At 36.3% G+C, this 22,348-nt stretch overlaps 1 protein-coding gene across 1 annotated transcript in view; it reads right to left on the bottom strand.

The window, feature by feature from the left end:
• The window catches only part of LRP1B (LDL receptor related protein 1B), a 2,306,513-nt gene that overhangs the window by 692,315 nt on the left and 1,591,850 nt on the right, over nucleotides 1-22,348 (bottom strand). Inside the window, exon 33 of the mRNA XM_036744555.1 lies at nucleotides 18,239-18,379. Coding sequence (XP_036600450.1) covers nucleotides 18,239-18,379 — 141 coding nt within the window. The remainder of the gene's footprint in view (nucleotides 1-18,238; nucleotides 18,380-22,348) is intronic.

Raw genomic sequence — 22,348 nt, 5'->3', positions numbered from 1 at the left:
ACTCTCAACTTTGGGATTCTCCATCAGATCTACCAACTTCTGCTTCTTTCCTGTACCTGACACTAAAGCTTCTGTGCTAAATTTAAGAACATGTGGGACCATATTTTAAGTGTTCAGATTGCCCTTCAGTTTTAAAAGTTATTATATTCATCTCATAAACTAAGACCACTTGATTCCTTTTCTTCTCTACTCCTAGGGAAAAGCTTCACATTTGAATAAAGGAACCTAGAATTTCTGGTGAGTCCTTAGAAGTAATTTTGACAGTTAGAGTCAACTGTGCTTTTAATCATGGAAGAACTTTATATTTATCATGTTTCTCCTTTGAATTTCACTTAAAAAAAGAACATGGCATGTGGGGGGGGGTGGTTCTTTTTTCCCCACTATACCTGTGATTTCATAGGTTTGGGAAAAACTCAATGAGCAAAATTACTGACACACATCAATAACTGTATACAACTTAGAGTCTTAGGGAATTGCCTGAGCCACTTGGGGATTTTTCAAAGGTCATACAGCCAGTATCAGTTGGAGATGGAACTTGAATCTGTGTATTCATGACTATGAAGTCAATTTTCTATTAATTAAAGCAGGCTGCCTCCACATCAATTGTTCTTAACCTGGGGTTCTTGGACTTGTTTGTTGTTTATTTTTTTTAATAGTTTGATAACTGTATTTCAGTATGGTAGGTCTCCTTTGCAGTACTATGTATTTTTATCTTAGGCATTAAAAACACTATTCTGAGCAGAAGTCTGTAGACCACCAGAGTGCCAAAGGAATCCAGGACAGAAACTCCTGCTCTTTGGTAATATAGACATGCCTACTGGCTGAGCATTATAAAATCCTACCCATAATAGTAGTTGGTTTTACTCTAAGCAAGGACTTACATTTAGGGAAATGGGGGAACTGTAAAATAGCTTGAAGGAGTCAGCCGCATGGCATTGGGAAAAATTACAAAGTCAGCATATGAACTGTATGTAGGTAATGTAGGTAAGGTATGAAAAGTGAGAGAGAAATTGAGCAAGAACGCACACACAAACACACAGGGATAAACACGACTTTAAGTTCAATCTGCATTATTATTTTCTCTATCACTTTCATAAGCTTCAACAATCAAGAAAACAATAAATCAACCCCTATTTGATAGTATCTGCAGATTTTCAAGGTATTAATGCTCACACTGAAAATTTAACAATTGGTTCTCACAAACTAATTCACACTGTCCCCAGAACAGCCCTGTATTAAACAAGATTTGTAAAAATGGATTTTCCCGAAGCCTTGCAAATCTAATGGAAAGGAGAAAATTCCCTACCAGATACATGCATACATACATACACACGTACATAAGTATGCATATATATATATATAACCTAGATAGTATCTGAAATACAGGAAGAACAACAGCTGTAGAAATACTCAGAAATTCAGGGGAGAATAAAAACATAAATGGCTAGCAATTTAATCAGAATCCTCAGGTGATAATGGACAAATATACAAAGTTTGAATAAGAAATGATGTGAAATCAAGATCCCAAAACAAGGGGGCAAATTTGATGACATATGTATCAATGAGCTTTGGTAGAAGGAGATTTATTTCTGTAATATTACACAGGAAGGATATTCCCTATTCAAAAGTAAGAAGATAGGTAAAGGGGGGAAAGGTAGCATGGTCTAAGAAAACATTGTCATGTTAAGGAGTTTGGGAACCATAGGTAAGAAACATAATAGAGGACATTTAGGTGAATATCAATCAATTGAAGCAGAAAAATAAAAGAGATAAGGTGTCAAAGACACAGACTACATAAATACTTTTCATTCATTCATTGAATCCTGATGAAAATATGATGTGATAGTAATAAAAGACTTCATTTATCCAAATATCTAATGTGTTTTTCTCTCTCTACCAAAGGCAAAGAAGTTTATAACATTTTAAGTTACCTTGATGATACGTTTATTCTTCAATTAGCAGAAAGAACAATTGGGAGAAATTCTATTTTGACATCAATACTGACCAAAGGGGGGCGGAGCCAAGATGGCCACATGAAGGCAGCGTCTTACCCGAGCTCTCTCACAAGGTCAGTCAGATTCCCATAAAAAAGTGAATTTGGGCAGATTCGAGAGAGTCAGAAACCGCGAGCAGTCTGCGTGGGGCGAATTTCCGAGCCAGGAGAGTTTGAAAGGCCGGAGGCACGAACCTGGGTGCGGAGCTGCTCCAGACCAAGGCGGAAGCGGCTGGCCGGGAAATCCACATGGGAGACGGGCTGGGAGAAAGCTGGGCGCCCAAAACCGGTGGAGATCCCCAGGACTCCCAGTGGAGATCCCCAGGACTCCCAACACAGGACGGCAGTCTGTGGGAGCGACGAGAGGCAGCGCAACGCCACCAGCCGTGAAAATACCCACTCCTGAAGCTTGCAAAACCCAGGAACTCGGCTTCTTGAACTTCCGGAAGACTCAATGGCCAGGTAAAAGGCTCTAATCCCACCCCCCCTCACCCAGAGAATCCCTCGGGAAAAAAAAATAAAAGAACGCTGGAACTGAGCAGAAAGTAGTGGGGCTTCAGTGGTTAAATAGCAGAAGTTCTTTAGTCCCAGAGGGGCAGAGTCGGCAGGGGTGAACACCAGGAGCCCAGACGTAACCTTGCTCCCCCAGGGGAAGTGCCAGACATCAGCTCAAACAACAAACAGCTGAGACCATTGCTGAAAAGCAAGTGCTGGAGAGCACCCACAGGGAGTGAGACACCAGGGAGCCAGACCCCTCCCCCACACCTCAGGAAACGGAAGGTTATAATTCTAGACTCACAACCCCCAGAATAAGAAAGCTGGGACAGAAAGCCCTGAGAACCACAGATAGAAATTCGTTGTAAAGCCAGCAAAAGGCAAACCAACATGAAGAAGAACACAAAAAAACCGAGGACAATAGATTCTTTTTATGGAGACAGGCAGGATCAAAATATCAACATAAAAGAGGATAGCAATGACACGGTAGATACATCAGATACCTCAAAAGGTAATATGAACTGGTCTCCAGCCCAAAAAGCACTGCTGGAAGAGCTAAAGGAGGATTTTAAAAACCAAATTAGGGAGCTAAAAGAAAATATGGAAAAAAAGATTGGCGAAATGGCTACGGAGATTCAGAATCTAGAGAGAGAAAATCACATTCTAAGAGGCAAAATCAACCAATTGGAAAAGGAGACTCAAAAGCAAAATGTAAACACTAACTCATTAAAAATTAGACTTGAGCAAGTGGAAGCTAATGAATCTATGAGGCACCAAGAAGTAATAAAACAAAACGTAAAGAATGAAAAAATAGAAAAAAATGTGAAATATCTGATTGGCAAAACAACTGACCTGGAAAATAGATCTAGGAGAGACAATTTGAGAGTTATTGGTCTACTGGAAATCCACGACGAAAAAAAGAGCCTTGACAGTATCTTAGAAGAAATTATCAAAGACAACTGCCCAGAGGTCCTAGAACCAGAGGGCAAAATAGTCATTGAAAGAATTCACTGATCACCCCCTGAAAGAGATCCCAGACTGAAAACACCAAGAAATATTATAGCCAAATTTCAGAGCTATAAACTCAAGGAGAAAATACTGCAAGCAGCTAAAAAGAAGCAATTCAAATATCGTGGAACTACAGTCAGGATCACGCAGGATCTCTCAGCTTCCACATTAAATGACAGGAGAAATTGGAATATGATATTCCGAAGGGCAAAGGAGGTGGGACTACAACCAAGGATCAACTACCCAGCAAAACTAAGCATAACTTTCCAGGCAAGGTGATGGACATTCAATGAAATAAGGGAATTCCAGACCTTCCTGATGAAAAGGCCAGAACTCAATGGAAAATTTGATCTCCAAATACAAAATTCAAGAGAGACATAAAAAGGTAACCAGGGGGAAAAACCCCACAAACCTTATTAACCAATAAGGTTAGGTTGTTTACATCTTTACGTGGGATTATATCATCTGATGTATGTTATATATATGTGTATATATATATATATATATATATATATATATATATACACACACATATATAAGTCATTCGTGTGAATGGTACAGCTATTATGACAATTGAAAGTGATATACATAGGTTGTGAATGCCTGTATAAATTAACTGATGTAAAGATATAAAATATAAGTAAGAGATATAAAGGGAGGGCTATGAGAAGCGGTAAGGAGGTAGTAGAAAAGGGTAAATTACAGCAAATGAAGTGGCACAAAAACATATTATAGTAGAGGGAAAGAAGGGAGGGAGAAGAGCAGTATTTGAGCTTTACAGTTATCTGATCTAGTTCAAGAAGGGAATAACATACTCTGATAAGTTTAGAAATCTAACTTGTCCTACGGGAAGTGGGAGGGTAAGAGGGGAAAAAGGGAGGGGGGTGGTCAGAAGGGGGAGGAGAAGTAGCAAGTGGGTAACGGTAAGATAAGGGAGGGGAATAAAGAGGGAGGGGTAACTGAGGAAAGCGGAAGTCAAAAGCAAAACTTTGTTGAGGAGGAGAAGGAGAAAGGGAGAAATAAAAGCATAAACAGGGGGAATTAGGATGGAGAAAAAGACACAGATAGAAATCATAACCCTGAACGTGCAGGGGATAAACATTCTCACAAAACAGAAGCAGATAGCAGAATGGATTAAGAACCATAATCCTACAATATGCTGTTTACAAGAAACGCATTTGAAACAGGGGGATACGCATAGGGTAAAGGTAAAAGGCTGGAGTAAAATATATTGTGCCTCAGCTAAAGTAAAAAAAGCAGGTGTAGCAATCCTAATCTCAGACAAAGCAAAAGTAAAGATAGATCTAATTAAAAGAGATAAGGAAGGACATTATATCCTGCTAAAAGGCACCATAAACAATGAAGCAATATCATTGCTTAACATATATGCACCAAGTGGTAAGGCATACAAATTCTTAGAGGAGAGGTTAAGGGAGTTACAGGAAGAAATAGACAGCAAAACTATAATATTGGGAGACCTCAACCTCCCCCTTTCTGAACTTGATAAATCTAACCTCAAAATAAATAAGAAAAAATTAAGGAGGTAAACAGAATTTTAGAAAAGGCACATATGATAGACCTCTTGAGAAAACTGAATGGGGTTAAAAAGGAATATACTTTCTTCTCAAAAGTACATGGCACATACTCAAAAATTGACAATGTACTAGGGCATAAAAACCTCACAATCCAGTGCAGAAAAGCAGAAGTAGTCAATGCATCCTTTTCAGATCATGATGCAATAAGAATCATTTTTAATAAAGTACCATGGAAAAATAAGCTAAAAACTAATTGGAAACTAAATAATTTAATTCTAAAGAATGAGTTGGCCAAAGAATAAATCAGAGAAACAATTAATAATTTCATTCAAGAGAATGACAATAATGAAACAACATACCAAAACTTATGGGATGCAGCAAAAGCAGTTCTTAGGGGAAGTTTTATATCTCTAAATGCCTACATGAATAAAATAGGGAAAGAGGAGATCAATGATCTGGGCATACAGCTGAAAAAGCTAGAAAAAGAGCAAATTGAAAATCCCCAATTAAATACCAAATTAGAAATACTTGAAAATCAAAGGAGAGATTAATAAAATGGAAACCAAGAAAACTATTGAATTAATAAATAAAACAAAGAGCTGGTTTTATGAAAAAACCAATAAAATTGATAAACCTTTGGCCAATTTGATCAAAAAAAAGAAAGAAGAAAATCAAATTACCAGTATCAAAAATGAAAAGGGTGAGGTCACCTCTAATGAAGAGGAAATCAAAACAATAATTAGGAATTATTTTGCCCAACTGTATGCCCATAAATTTGACAACCTTAAAGATATGGATGAATATCTACAAAAACATAAACTGCCCAGGCTAACAGAGAAGGAAGTGAAATTTCTTAATAACCCCATATCAGAAAAAGAAATTGAGCATGCCATCAATGAACTCCCTAGGAAAAAATCTCCAGGGCCAGATGGTTTTACATGTGAATTCTATCAAACATTTAAAGAACAACTAATTCCAATACTTTGTAGACTATTTGGGAAAATAGGTGAAGAAGGAGTCCTACCAAATTCTTTTTATGACACAAATATGGTACTAATACCCAAACCAGGTAGAGTCAAAACAGAGAAGGAAAATTATAGACCGATTTCTCTAATGAATATTGATGCAAAAATTTTAAATAAAATATTAGCAAAAAGATTGCAGCAATTCATTACGAGAATAATACACTATGACCAGGTAGGATTTATTCCAGGAATGCAAGGCTGGCTCAATATTAGGAAAACTATTAGCATAATTGACCATATCAACAACAAAACTAGCAGAAACCATATGATCATCTCAATAGACGCAGAAAAAGCCTTTGAAAAGTACAACACCCATTCCTATTAAAAACACTAGAAAGCATAGGAATAAGTGGAACCTTCCTCAAAATTATAAATAGCATCTACCTAAAACCATCGACAAGCATTATTTGTAATGGGGATAAGCTAGATGCATTCCCAATAAGATCAGGGGTGAAAGAAGGATGTCCATTATCACCCCTGTTATTCAATTTGGTACTAGAAACATTAGCTGTAGCAATAAGAGAAGAAAAGGAAATTGAAGGGATTAGAATAGGAAAAGAAGAAACTAAATTATCACTTTTTGCAGATGATATGATGATTTATCTAGAGAATCCTAGAGAATCAAGTAAAAAACTACTTGAAATAATAAACAACTTTAGCAAAATTGCAGGATATAAGATGAACCCACATAAATCCTCAGCATTCCTATACATTACTGACAAAGCCCAACAGCAAGAGATAGAAAGAGAAATTCCATTCAAAGTTACTGATGGCACTATAAAATATTTGGGAGTCTATTTGCCAAGACAAACCCAGGGCCTATATGAACATAACTATGAAACACTTTTCAAGCAAATAAAATCAGATCTAAATAAATGGAAAAATATCAGTTGCTCATGGTTAGGCCGAGCTAATATAATAAAAATGACCATGTTACCTAAATTAATCTATCTATTCAGTGCCATACGAATCGAACTACCAAAAAATTATTTTACTGAGCTGGACAAAATAATAACAAAATTCATTTGGAAAAACAAGAGGTCTAGAGTATCTAGGGTATTAATGAAAAGACATGCTAGAGAAGGTGGCTTAGCCACACCAGATATTAAACTGTACTACAGAGCAGCAGTCATCAAAACTGCCTGGTACTGGTTAAGAAACAGGGGTGTGGATCAGTGGAATAGGATAGGTACACAAGTAGGAGAAATCAACAAGTTTAGCAATCTACTCTTTGATAAACCCAAAGAGGCCAGCTTCTGGGCTAATAATTCACTATTTCACAAAAACTGATGGGAAAATTGGAAAATGGTAGGGCAGAAGCTGGGCATAGACCAATATCTTACACCATATACCAAAATAAAGTCAAAATGGGTTCATGATTTAGGAGTAAAAGCTGATACTATAAGTAATTTGGGAAAGCAAGGAATAGTTTACTTATCAGATTTATGGAAAAGTAAAGAATTCATGACCCAACAAGAGATAGAGAGCATTACAAAATGCAAAATGGATAATTTTGATTATGTCAAATTGAAATGTTTTTATACAAAAAAAGCCAATGCAACAAGAATTAGGAGGGAAGCAGAAAATTGGGAGAAAATCTTTGCAACTAGTATCTCTGATAAAGGCCTCCTTTCTAAAATATACAGGGAACTGGGCCAAATATATAGGAATACAAGCCATTCCCCAATTGAGACATGGTCAAAGGATATGAACAGGCAGTTTTCAGAGGAAGAAATTAAAGCTATCTATAGGCATATGAAAAAATGCTCTGTATCACTACTGATTAGAGAAATGCAAATCAAAACAACTCTTAGATACCACATCTCTCCTGTCAGATTGGCTAATATAACAAAACAGGAAAATGATAAATGCTGGAAAGAATGTGGGGAAATTGGAACATTGTTGCATTGCTGGTGGAGTTGTGAGCTGATCCAGCCATTTTGGAGAGCAGTTTGGAACTATGCCCAAAGGGCTATAGAAATGTTCATACCCTTTGACCCAGCAATACCACTTCTTGGGTTGTATCCCAAAGAAATCACACAAGCGGGAAAAGGACCCATATGTACAAGGATATTTATAGCAGCTCTTTTTGTGGTAGCCAAGAATTGGAAATCAAAGGGATGCCCATCAATTGGGGAATGGCTGAACAAGCTGTGGTATATGAAGGTGATGGAATACTATTGTGCCATAAGAAATGGGGATGATGCAGACTTCGTAACAACCTGGAAAAACCTACACGACATAATGCTGAGTGAGCGGAGCAGAGCCAGGAGAACATTGTGCACAGCCACAGATATACGGATCCCGTGAGGACCAACCCTGACATACTGCTCTCTTCTCAGCAACCTAAGGGGCAAGGACAACTCCAGGGGACTCAAGATGGAGAATGCTGTCTTCATCCAGAGAAAGAACTGTGAAGTTCGAATACAGATTGAGGCGCACTACATGCTCGCCTTTTTTGCTTCTCTTTTGTTTTTGTTTTTGGGTTGTTTTTTTTTTTTTGGTTCTGTTTCTTCTTTCTCATGATTCATTCCATGGGTCAAAATTCTTCTCCACAACTTGACTAGTGCATAAATTAATTCAATGCAAAGTTATACATGACAGTTATATGAGATTCCATGCCGTCTTGGGGAGGGAGGGGAGAAAATCTGGAACTCAAAACTATGTAGAACTGTGTGTGGTAAACTAAAAATAAATAAAGAAATTTAAAAAAAAATACTGACCAAAAAGGAGGAATTGATTAGTGAAGTAAAAATCATGGGAATCTTGGAAAGAAATGAGTGATACACTTTAGAATTTGTAATAGGAAAGTGGGAAATCATACGTACTCCCTAGAATTGGGGAGCAGATTTTAAAAGGCTTAGAAAAAGAAAATCTTGACCAAAAAATGGGAAATTTTTAAGAAAGATAGCTAATTCTGATAGCTAAAGAAAAAAAAAGAAGTTTTCTAATTAGACTAATGTGGATACATATGGAATTCACAAACCAACTTACATTTTACAAAGGACATGTACAGAAGATGTACTCAAGTTCAATTGATGAAGAAATAATACAAAATCATAGTATTGTTCTATAAGAACAGTGTCAGGAGTGCTAAAAATCAGAATGAGATGAAGCTGGCAAGGAATGTTGACAATCATATAAAAGGTTTCGGAGCTATATTGGGGAAAAAATGAGAACCAGAGAAGGGATAGGGCCAGTGGTTGAGATGATAACAAAAAGCAGAGAGAACACAAAGTCACTTAACTTCTATTTTATTTGGTAAAAAAGAATGATATGCTGGAAAAGAGCAACAAAAAGTAGCAGAGGGAATTGAAATCCAAGACAAGTGGAGATAATGGAAAAAAAATACTAATATGCTGATAGAAAGTTCAAGTCACTAAGACCTAATTCTATCCTAAGGCATTGGAATAACTGGAGGTTGTCATAGGGCACTGAACTTTGAAAAGTACTGAACAGTGGAGGCTGTAAATTTCTTGATTTTAAGAAAGAAAAATAGAAAAAAGATTAATCAGAAAGATATCGTATGTTCACTGCAACTCTAGTTATGGCAAAACTATTGAATTTATTAAAACAAAAATGATTAATGAAGGTCTCTAAATAGAAACAGTAATTCTGAACAGTCAATATGGCCTCATCAAGAATAAAGCATGCCAGAAATCAGGTTTAAACCAACATCTTATACCATATAGCCCATTAAGCCCTGAATATAAAATGTGACATTATAACAAAATTAAGTGAAAACAGTATCAACTGTTTTCACTTTCTTTCACAACTACCTTGCATGATGTCTGGCACATAGTAACAACTTAACAAATGTTGCTGCTGGATTGATGGAGGATGCAAAGGATAAAGAAACAGTTGACTTGAATAAAAGTACTAAAATTAAATTCAATACAAATAAACAATGTTCTTACATAAACTAAAGCAAAACTGGCTGGGAGTACAATTATATGAGAAAATTGGGACAAATATTAGCAGAAAATTAATTAAGATCAGGAAAGCAATGTGTGGTGGCTATGCATCAACAAAATTATTTTATAACCATCACTGTGGAAGAATAATTTTGCTAATTTTTGCTAATCACAAAATCACTGATTTAGAGCTGCAAGGATCTGAGAGGTCATGTAGTCCAATCCTCTCATTTTACAATTGAGGAAACTGAGGCTTAGGGAAGATTAAGAAATTTGCTGAAGGTCAGAGAGATATTAAGTAGAATATCAGAGATTTGAAACAAGGGCCTACTAACTCCAGATCCAGCACCATTGCCACTGCCAGAGATTAATAAATGCATTAAGAAAAAAAATAATATAGCTAAATAGAAATCATATTAGATATGTCTGCATGCTGATAACTCAGAACTGAATAGAAAGTCTAGAGCAAGTCCCGCGTAGAGCAATTTATGGTGTTCAAAATAACAAAATAATCATTTTATAATAATTATTGTTATATTATTATTATTAATATATTATTATATTGCATATTATATACATATATTATATTAATAATTATACCTTATATTTACTCTATCATTCTTTGATATGCAGCCTATATTTTTCATCTTTATTATATCTACGTCTTTGCAAAGTTTTCTTTTTTCCTTTCAATTTAAGCATTGCCTTGAGTCAAAACAGAGATCCTTTTTTATGTGATTGTTGGCAGCAGAAAAGTGGGACAGTTTTGGTACATCTGCTGTCCATAAGTACAGGCTTAAGAAATGAAGAGTGAGCTAAGGATAACAAGCTTAGTCAAGCGTTAAGCTACAAAGAAAAAAGTAGAAACATGGAGTCAATGGTGAATGAGTCAGACATGGAATTAGTTCGTTTAGTGCATGAGTAGCCAGGGCACCACTTCCTGATAAGCACAAAGAGAAGAGAAACCTACTTGAACGAGGCTGAGCCCCAGAGGAATTAGACCACCATCAGAGTTTTAAAGTCTAGGATTCAAAGCCCATCTCAGTGATAGAATTCTTTGGGGCAGTGGTTGAAGAGCTTCTGTTTTTTCTTATCTTGCCCTAGTGCTTTGATGCAAAATGACTTGATATGGCTAAAGAAGGGTCCACTAGATTTTTTTTTGCCTAAGTTCTTGACGCCTTTATTTCCTCTCTAAAAATAAGGCAATTCATATTTATATTTAAAGCACCTAGCACAATGCCTGGCACATTGTAGATCCTGTATAAATACAAGCAATTAGTATTATTTCTGTTTTTGTTGCAATTATTACATTTATAATTTTTTGTTTAAACAGTTATTTAGGGTTTGATTCATTTTGGTAAATATTTATTAAGCACCAACTTTGTGCAAGGCACTGCACTATGCCATTAAGAAACAAAAATACAACAACATAGACCCAAATCTCAAGGAGCTTACAAGCTAATGACAGGAAGAGCAAGTGAGCAAATAATCAGCCTGCAGAGGAAGAGAAGTGGTGAAGGACAGATCCAAACAAAGGCCTGGGAGAGAGGGGGGAAATGGGAGTGAGGTGGTTTAATGAAGGTTTTGTTGACAAGAAAACATCTGGGTTGACAACCTAAAGAAAAGGAAAGTATCACTGGAAGGAAGATAAGATGAGTACATTCTACAAACAAAAAATTACTTCAGTAAAAGTGTGTATATGGGAAAGGGCAAGAATAGAACAAGGAATGTCAAGTGGTAAAGCGTGCTTGAATGGGTGTGAATGGGAATAACCTGAGAGAAAGCTAGATAGGTAGCACTTGGAACCAGATTGCTGAAGGCCATGAATGCCAAAACCAGGGAGTTTTAGTTTATGCCATAAGAAATAGGAACAAGCGAAATCATTTTTTTAAGTAGAGGAAAGACATAATCATTGCAGGTGGGAATGTGGAGGATTTACTTGTATACTGGATAATGCTATGAGAGGTTCATAGGTTTGAGAGTTGGAAAACAGTTTAGAAAGCCATCTAATTTTACCTTCTTATTAAAAATTAACTATTGCAATTTTTGTTTTTTTTTTCTCACTACAATCATTTCCTTATATATTCCTACCACTGAACCATCCTTATGACAAAAAAAAAAAAAGCTAAGCAAAAGCAAAAAAGACCTTTTTAATCTTATATGTAGATTATTCACCATTCGGCACCTGTAGTGGCCCCACCTCTCTAATGGTAGGAGGCAAAATAGACTTCATCGATGATCTCGTCTCCTGGTCTAAGACTGATCATTGCATTTAATGGGAAATGAATATAACGGAAAGTTATTGCAACAAATTGTAAGAAACCAACAACCTGCTTTTCTTAAAGACAAGAAAACAGAATCAAAGAAGGAAAATGATTTGCCCGAGGTCCAATCTAGCCTACTTTCCTCTTTCTATTTTACCCTGGGCCTAGCTCAGTATCCACATCTGTCCTACCTATATGCATTGATAAAATAGCTCCATATTGTCCATCCAAAGAGATATCATAGTCTGGGCAAAATGTATTCTCTTTTCATTCACTTTTTTCCCGTGTGGATAGTTCGGGTGAGTTCTTTCGATTGACTATAGATCTCCTTTAGGAGACCTTAAAATGTTCCAAGTCTTGGCACAATCAGCACAACGTCATCCATGAACAGATGCTGCATGACCTTGGCTTAAGGAATTGCAAAAATCCCAAGAAATTGAAGTTGCAGGTCATCCAAAGGCAATGGAAAAGTACCTTATGGGCCTGATTGTGTTACAACATAGCTCTAAATGAAAAGAAAAATATTTGGAAGTGGCAAGAAGGACTGAGATGTGTGACTGAATAAGGAGGTAGGTGGACAATTCAGGAAGAGTAAAGGACAGCCATCAGATAGCCTGCAATCCTCAACAGTCTGCTTGTGATACTAAGAGATCTATAGGAGGGTTTAAGCACATTGGGTTGACACTGTGTACTATTTTTCAGAAGTTGTGGAAAACAATCCCTCAGGATGAGAAGGAATGAATGGCTTGTGTGTTGTATGGAGCACACACTATTGAGAAGTACTGAGTTGGAATTTGCATCATAGGAGGTGGCATATCTATCAGGAAGAGGGAAATGTGGGACTGGAATTCTGGGGAGATGACAGAGGTAAACATATCAATTTGCCAATCAATTTCTTATACACGATAACTGAAGTCATGAGGGTATATAAGATCATAGGATCATGGGATTTAGAGGTATAGTGCTTAGAGATCATCAAGGCAAAAGGTGTAGTAAGAGAAGAGAAGAGGGCCTAGGTATTTAGGTATTTCTGATGTTATAGAAAAGGTGGACACTGTTTTCCTAATTAAGCATTTTTAAATTTGAGAGACACATGCTTTTAAAATATACATTTAATGTAATTATCTTATAGCAGATCAGAATGCTTTATTTCCACTTTAAAAAAATCCAAACTCTCCTAAATTTTCTAAACTGCAGCCATGGTGAGGGTAATCAATGGAAAAAATAGCCCATTCAGATATCTGGCCTCAAAGGGTCTAATTTCTACCCAGAGAATAGCTCATTCAACACCCAGGAGGTATATTATTATTTTAAAATTTCTCCAATCATTGCCTATGCTGAACCCAGTCATATTATGCGTTGGGTCACAAAGAGAGGAGGTTAAGTGATATCACCCTACAGCAGCGTGGAGCTTCAAGTATTGCCCATTTCTCTTGAATTCCAATTTTTTGTTTAGCTCGCTAGCGTGCATTGCCTCTGAAATCTTCTGTGAGGATCATCAGAATAGTCAAAACAAAGTGGTAAAGCCTCCATTAATTGTGAAAAATGAAAGGAACCTAAAATATAATTAAATTTGTGATGATAAAAGCCATCTGGAACTATAGCACCAATGCTTGCTTTATCAGTCATAGAACTAAAGAATGCAATTGAAGAAATTAGTATGAATCTAACTGTGCCAGGTAGCCTTGGAAAGGATAGGCCCCAGACAAAACAACAAAACCAGGGACACGTAACTCTGCATGCAGAGACTTTGGCACAATATAGGATCTGCAATTATGTATAAGCATTCTTGATGGTTATGAGTTTTGGCATGATTTCGAATGCTTCGCTTTCCAAGAACAAGCTTTATAGAAAAAAAAAATTGAATTCCATGACTGATATATCTGAGGGGTAATGTGTTATAGTACATGATGATGTGCAATATGGAGGGAAAATCTATTCTTCTATTTGCTATTTCCTTAGTGTATAGAGGATAGACAGCTTATTGAAATTCACAAAGAAAAAATAATGCTATAAATTACCATGTACAATCATAAGATAAATATCTTCATGTAGTAAATGTACCTTGAAACATAGAAAAAATATTGAGTGACTCAAGAAAATCATTTTTGACAGTGATATCTACATAATAATAGACATTAGTTTAGATTCATCTCTCTAATGTCCCTTTCATCTGTTAAATTCTCTCATTTGGTGATGCTAATATTTTGAATTGATGCTGAGGTTACCTTACGCCCCAAATCTTACACAGAGGATCCCCGTTTGACCAAAAGGATGCCTCAACTCTCCAGTGATCTATGTCAAGGTGATAAATGAAATGGCTAATTGTACTTTGGAATCCAAGGAGATAGTAACGTTAACACCTTAAATAGTCTTAAATTGCACATATTTCATACTAATGGAGCTTTTAAGCTACCTACAGTGATCTTGTTAATGGGACTGTCTTGAATATAGATGCTTTTATCAGTATATTCTTCTGGAGACTATGCTGTTGTCACTATAATGCAAGCTCAGTTAAAGTGTACCTGGATTATTGAGTACAATGAGTTCTTCCTCAGCCAAGGAATGATTTCCCAGAGCAAAGAGCATCCACTTAGGCCAATGAGATCAAGTCTTTGGGATCAAAGGCTATAGAAATCATGGTAACAAAAGTAAAAGGGATCATGACCATGCTAAGTGGATTTTTCCCCTTTAATGAAAATTTTTGGTAGAATTTCATCTAGAAAGAAAAAAAAGTAAAGTACTCTCTGCTGCTACAATTCTAGAACAAAAGTCTATTACTGCCCATAATTAAACACACAGACATACACACACACAGAGTCAGTCAGCAGTTTATCATTATGAAATTTATATTTAGAAAGCTTGAATGAATCTTTTTAGTTTTTTTATTGTTGTTTTTGAAAAGACACATAATAATGACTATTGAGTTTGGATTCTCAGTTATTTTAATGACTATTGAATTTGGATTCTCAGTTATATTTCATTTTAATCCTGAGTGATCATTAATGGGTTTCAGTTAGTTTTTTTGAGATAGTCATTTGTGAGAGAAGAAAGTCCTTGAACTTCGAGATACAAAACCTAGGAAGACAAAGATTCTAGAACATGCGGATGACGTAGTACTAAGGAGGGATCTGCCTGGAGATGTATTACTGGGGAGGTAGCTGCTCAGGGCCAAACCAGGAAGGAGTTCACCTGGGGTGAGGCAGAATGCTTTCTCTTTTAATCAGCCATTCGTGTTAGTTGTTGGTGTTCTTTGGAGAAGGAAATGGAGAATTATGTCAGTGTCTTTGCCAAGAAAACCCCAAATGGGGTCATGAAGAGTCAGACATGACTAAAATGACTGAACAACACAGTCTTTTCTACTTGATAAAGGAGTAAAGGTGCCCTTAAGACTCTAATCTTTCCTATACATCCCCTTCTATCTACTTACAGTTATTATCTTGAAGCAGGCTCTCATCATCTCAATCTGGACTACTGCAAAAGCCTGCTAACTGGTCTCCCTGCCTCAAATCTTTTCCTATTACAATCCATCCTCCACTCAGCTGGCAAAGTAATTTCCCTAAAATGCAGGTCTGTTCATGTTATCCTCATACTCTATATACTTCGGTGGCCCCTTACTACCTACAGGATCAAAAATAAAGTCTTCTGCCATTTAAAGCCTTTCAAAATCATTCCCTTCTCACCTTTCCAATCCTACACTTTTCTCTATTTTTAAAATCTATGATCCAACACCATGGGCCTTCTTCCTGTTTCTGACACACACGATCTCATTACTCTGACCTTTTCATTGTTTGTATCCTCCATGCCTAGGATATTCTTTATTCCTAACCTCTGTCTCCTAACTTCCCTAGATTCCTTAAAAATTCAGCTTATAACTCAATTTCTGCTATAAGCCTAGTTGATCCCTCTTTGGACCCCTCTCTCTCCTGCACACACACGACTAGCACTTTTCCTCTGTGGTTACCTTCCATTTTCACTGCACATATCTTAGATGTACAGTTATTTGCATTAGGATGTGAGCTTCTTGAGGGTAAAAATCCTATTTTACCTTTCTCTGCATTCTCCTTGCTTAGCCTGCCATATAGCAAGATTTTAGTAAATTCTTATTGACTGACTGACCATACAAAATTCCAGATGCCCAAGCCTTATTACATCTCTGAATGTAAAGTATGTTTTATTACAATAATAGTTAATTCTATACTGGAAAATCTTTTTAAATTACAAGACTTTATATCACAATATTATGATAAAGTCCATACTAACCCAAATATTAGTCACAATTCTGTTACATGTATCCTATACCTATTTAAGTGCCAGAAATTTAAACATTTTTAACACAAAAAAGTGACATCATTGAAATGCTTGAAAACTCATCTTCCTAAGTTCAAATCCAGTCTCAGACACTTGCTAGCTGTGTGAGCCAGGGCAAGTCACTGAACCCTGTTTGCCTCAGTTTTCTCAGCTATTAAATGAACTAGAGAAGGAAATGGCAAACCACTCCAGCATTTTTGCCAAGAAAAGCCCAAACAGGGTCACAGAATTAGACATGACTAAAAAAATGACTGAACATCAGTATAGTCTTATCCAATAGTCATACCTAGAAAATGGGGGAGAAAAAGAGAAATGAATGAAAAGAATGGTAATAAAGAAACTGGGGCAAAAATGTCATGGTTAAGGATATTCTCTCAATGGAAAATTTAAGAGTTTGTGTTAGAGTGGAAAGAGTGGATTTTGAGTTAGAATAAATGGGTTCTGTTTCTGCCTCTGTGTGATTCTGTATATCTTTGAACCTCAATTTACCCATCTGTAAAATAGGTATTAGGATAAGAATATTTGAAGAGCCTACCTTACATAGTTGATGGGAAGAAAATATTTATAGACCTTAAAGAGTTTTATGAATACTATTAAATTATTATTAAACTTAGATCAAAACATTTCTCTAAAAACACAACATTTTAATGAAATATCTGCTTCAGATCAGTTATTTTCTATCATTGAGACAAGAGGTTTTCAAACCAAACTTGTATTCCATGCCCAATTTAAGTCAGCTAAAGTGAAATTCTGGCCTGGACACTTACTGCCTACTTATAAGCTTGATGCTTAATTGTTAAACAATTCCAGAGACTCTTGCCTGGCAGCTGCCAAATGTCATTAACAACTATGAGCATCCCTTCCTCACCCCTGCTGTTCACCCAGGTATTCTCTAGCCTGGTGACCATCTCCAAAGCCCTACCTGGGAAAAGCTATTTTCCTTCTGCCTCTCCCCCAAAGCCTTCTTTTTGCTATTCATCTCCCTAGAGACAAAAGGGATCGATGCTGAGGATTTTCCCAGCAGGAAGAAAGGTAGAAGGTATGAGAAATTGGGTTTTTGTTTGTGCATTTTAGGGAGAAATTTTTTTTTTACTGAGGTTAGAGATTCTAGAGTAAGATCTAAGGAGAAATTAGCAGGTGTGAGGCAGCACTGACTGGCATCAAAGAGCTATTTGGGCATTATGACAAGCCCACCTATGTAAACCATCTGCTTTGCTCTCTCACTCCATTTCATTGCATATCATTTGGACAAGGAAAATGAAGCAGGAAAATCACTTGAAAAAACATTTAGGGACAAATAATATAGTAATTTGGATGCACAACTCCTACCTTGACATTGTCTACTTTAAAGGCCCTGGTGTCTGTGCTATCTTGATCAAGTAACTAGCACAATGTTGTTCTTTGTTTTACCAGATACTCCTTTCTTTTTTCCCAATCAAGACAAAGATAAAAAGGCCCTTTGAAGACCTGATTAATTAAAATTCCCAAGGCTTCTTAGCCAATGTTTTGAAAGCTAATCATGTACATTATATAAAAGACATCCCTTCTGTAGAATGACAGCATTTTTTGTGCTTGGAGATAATCATGAGAGGAAATATGTTCTCTCAATTGTTCATCTGAGGAAATAATGTGAAAGAAGAAAGAAGCATTGTGTGCTCCAAAGGCGGCGTAAAGACGCTGTAGTGCGACTTACCTCGCTGAGCTTCTTTATCGTACACTTTCATATGCACAACCCCTGAAGTCTTATTCCGGAGGACAGTGGGGTTCCTTCCGTCTCTTTTGCTGCAGGTGCCCAGCTGAGCTAAGTTTTGGTCTGCCCACCACAGCTTTTTATCTGGAAAAATGGCAGGGTGGTTTTTTTTAAAAAGATAATTATCTTATTAAATAATGATAAACAGTTGATACACTATAATCTTTTTGATTTGCTTTGTTACAATCCAAAATTCCATTTCTAAGGCAAACATTGAAATAATTTTAACTTCCAAAAAAGCTAATGAGAATAACATGTTCTCATCCACAACCTCCCTCCCATCATCCCTCCAATTAAAGAAGCTTGATCTTGTTAACTTTTTTTTTCCCGTAAAGAAGACAGTAGTAACAAAGAAAAGCACATTTCAAATGAATTATAAATAGACCTTCTTGGATACAAATAGAATTTAACACTTATAGTATTTTTTTTTGGTTAATATAACAAGTGAATAACAAGCCTAACATAATATCCAACAACAGAAACAGCAACAAACAATTTAGGCATTGTTCCCTATCCTTGTCATTATTCTCAGCTTACTAATTGTTCTGTATTGGTATCTGTCACATCTCTTTAATATTACTCCCTGCTATAATTGGATTTTCAGTGTTCAAAATTGCCAGCTTATTGGTGTATGTAGACTATCCTTATTTTTCTAAATGTTTTAAAATTTAAAGGAAGCTAAGGAATTAAAAATTGAAATAAAGATATGAAAGAGTTTCAAACAAGTTAAACCCAATTTATTGTTCATATATAACAATAATTGAGACCTATATCCTATTGCTAGCTAATAAGCCCAGGGATTTTAGGGTTCATAAAATGCAAGAATTGCCCCCATGAAGTGACTGTAGTCTATTTTGTGATACATATTTTACCTAGTAAAAGAATAATATTAGATTTTTATCTGACCAAGATTAGGGTACAGTAGGGTTGAGTGGGGAAGTGCAGAAGGTAGGAAGGAATCTCCATTAAACTTAGGAAAGTAGAAAGGAATTTTTATGCAAGTTAGACCAAAATCAAACCAAACCAAAACAAAACAAAACAAAAACAAACTCTACAACACTTGTCATGGAGCAGTATCCATTGTTTAGACAGAAGGTAGTTGTCATCCATACTAACTAAAACCATATCCCAAATTTCATTTTGTGATGAAGTAGTACACAATTTATAATGGAATCTTTTATTCTTATAATAAACTCTGCCATAGAAGTTTTGAAATGAAAACAAACCCACCTCATCACTGCTCTAATTCTGAGTTTTCTAATCTGGCATTTCAATTCTCATTTCACCACTGTCTTTCCTACTCTCCCATGATATTCACCAAGCTTAATTTTTACAGTTACATTAGTAGTTCCTCCCATTCACTCTGTCCATTTTTCCCCTGTTAATTACATGGGATTCCCTCCAATGTGGTTTTCTTCACTTTCTTGACCCCCCATTCCTCTGATGTTTTACAAAGGCCACTTTGACAATTCCCAATGCTAGAACACCTTCACCATGTATTTTAAATATCCTGATCCAATATGGAAGAATCTTGTGTTCAATCAATTGGCAAGCATTTTTAAGTGCCTACTATGTGACAGGCATTATGCTATGTGCTGGGGATAAAATGACAAAAAAGTATATTATATATGTATATGTAATGTCATATACGTTTATATTTATGCACACAAAGAATACAAAAATAGTTTTGAGAATGTAGATGTAAGCAGGCAGAGAATCAGGAAAGGATTGATGTAGGAGGTGATAGTTGAGGTGAGTTTTGAAGGAAACCAGGAATTTCAAGACAAAAAGATGAGGAGAAAGAGCATTCCAGGTATAACAGCAGCTAGTGGAAAGGCATGGAGAAAAAAGATGGTGTATAATAAGTGAGGAAGAGCAAGTAGACCTGGATGGCTGGAGTGGAGGGCACTTTTTGTTGTTGTTCAGTCATTTTTTGTGACCCCATTTGTGGTTTTCTTGGCATGGATACTGAACTGGTTTGCCATTTCCTTTTCCAGTTCATTTAACAGATGAGGAAACTGAGGCAAATGGGGTTAAGTGACTTGCCCAGAGTCATTCATACAGCTAGTGAAATTTGAACTCAGCATGATGAGTCTTCTAGACTCTAGACCTGGCACTTTATATACCATGTCATCTAGCTGCCCCTAGAGGGCACTGATAGAGTTTAATGAATGTGTGGAAGAGTTCTCATATACAGCATATATCATAGACACCTGATATTATTCCTACTAAATCTGCTATATGGAAAACACTCTTTATGCCTATCTCATAGTTCCTTGGAATGACAATCTACCTTTCTAAACTTCTACTAGAACCCTCCTATAGATATATGAGAGCATTCCGGAAACTGACAATATAATAGGTGCGTATGTTACATGTCTGTGGATGTGTGCACAAGTGTATTCTTTATGTGTGTAAATCTAAAATATGTGATATTACATGTATACATTTTATGTATCACTGTGCAACAAAACAGTAACAAGACACTAATAGGAGATACACCAAATTGTTAGCAGATACACTCTAAATAGAGAAACTCTATCACTTCTTTGTCTGTGATTTTATTCAAAAGCTGGAGGTAGTTACTGAAATATTCTAGGAATAAGACAAGAAATGACCAATAATGTCTCTTAGATAGAAATGTATTTCCTCACCCCCCCCAAAAAAAAGAGCAAAAAAAAGTATTCTGGAACTCTCAGTGTGTGCATACACACATGTGATTAATATTCACATATATAAAACATACATGCATACATACATATGAATATAGATAGCTATGTAAAGAAAACTGTGATCATATAATTTACCAGTTCAAAGCAACTTTGGAAAAGAAAAGACATTCAATTAACTCAAAAGCAACTTAACCAGTAGCTTAAATCTAAATCTTCTTCCACATGACAATGCTTTATATAATAATAATAATGTGTTAACATTTATATAGTGCTTACTATGTGTAAGACAATGTGCTAATTATTATTACTTTACAATTACTATCTCCTTTGACCCTCACAACAACTCTTGGAAGTAGGTACTTATTATCCCCATTTTATGGATGAGTAAACAGAGGCAAACTGAGGCCAAGTGACTTGCCCAGGGTCACAGAGCTAGTAATTGTCTGAAGTCATATTTTCAACTCAGGTCTTCTTGACTCCAGGCCTGGTGGTATAGCTACTGCACTACCTAGGTGCCCTGATATCTTTAAAAGGAGCTAATATGCCTCCTCCTCTAGTTTTTTTGGCCAATACTCATTTGGCAAGTTCTTCATTTACTTTTTTTCTTATACATGAATGTATACAGATGAAATTCATCATATATAACTACATGTGCATGCACGTATAAATACATATCATACTTACATAATTTCTCAGACACAAGTCTATATTATACAGCTCCATATATCATATACATTGATATATATATATATACACACAACTATATGTGTATATATACATATGTGTATATATATACAGACATATTGATAGAGAATATAGACAAAGATTTGGTACTTTTAATCTCTGCCCCTCATTTTAATTAAACTGAGATTGTTAACCCCTTAAAGCTGCTTTCCTTAGAAAAGCAGATCAAAGAACCTGTGTTGGCAGCTTTCTGTGTGCTGGTTGCTGATGGGTCTTACACCCCTACAGCAGCTGCTAGCAGATTGTTGCTACAGTGACACAGAATTATGGTAAGGAAGTTGAGTGTAGTGCACTTACACTTTACACAGCTGATCAGCATCCACACCAACTCACATGTAAGGGAGTGATGAGTGGGTCCATCTTAGGAAATCAGGCCATAGCCAGTCAAGCCCCTTTTAGGAATCTCCTTATCTTAGATCCAGGGGTGAGGTACCTGCCACCTTGAGGACACATGTGGCTTTCTAGGTCTTTTGGTGAGGCCTTCTGAGTCCAAGTTTTACAGAACAAATCTTTTTATTAAGAGGATTTGTTCTGTGAATTTTGGATTCAGTCAAAGGGCCACACTTGAGGACTTAGAGGGCCACCCCACCTTGATTAGGCATACTTCAAAGGTCCCTTTACATGTTATTTTAAAAAA

Source organism: Trichosurus vulpecula, chromosome 2 (assembly GCF_011100635.1).
Source record: "Trichosurus vulpecula isolate mTriVul1 chromosome 2, mTriVul1.pri, whole genome shotgun sequence".
Taxonomy (NCBI): Eukaryota; Metazoa; Chordata; class Mammalia; order Diprotodontia; family Phalangeridae; genus Trichosurus; species Trichosurus vulpecula.
Note: the sequence above shows the minus strand (reverse complement) of the source record. Positions and strands in the feature narration are given on the sequence as shown.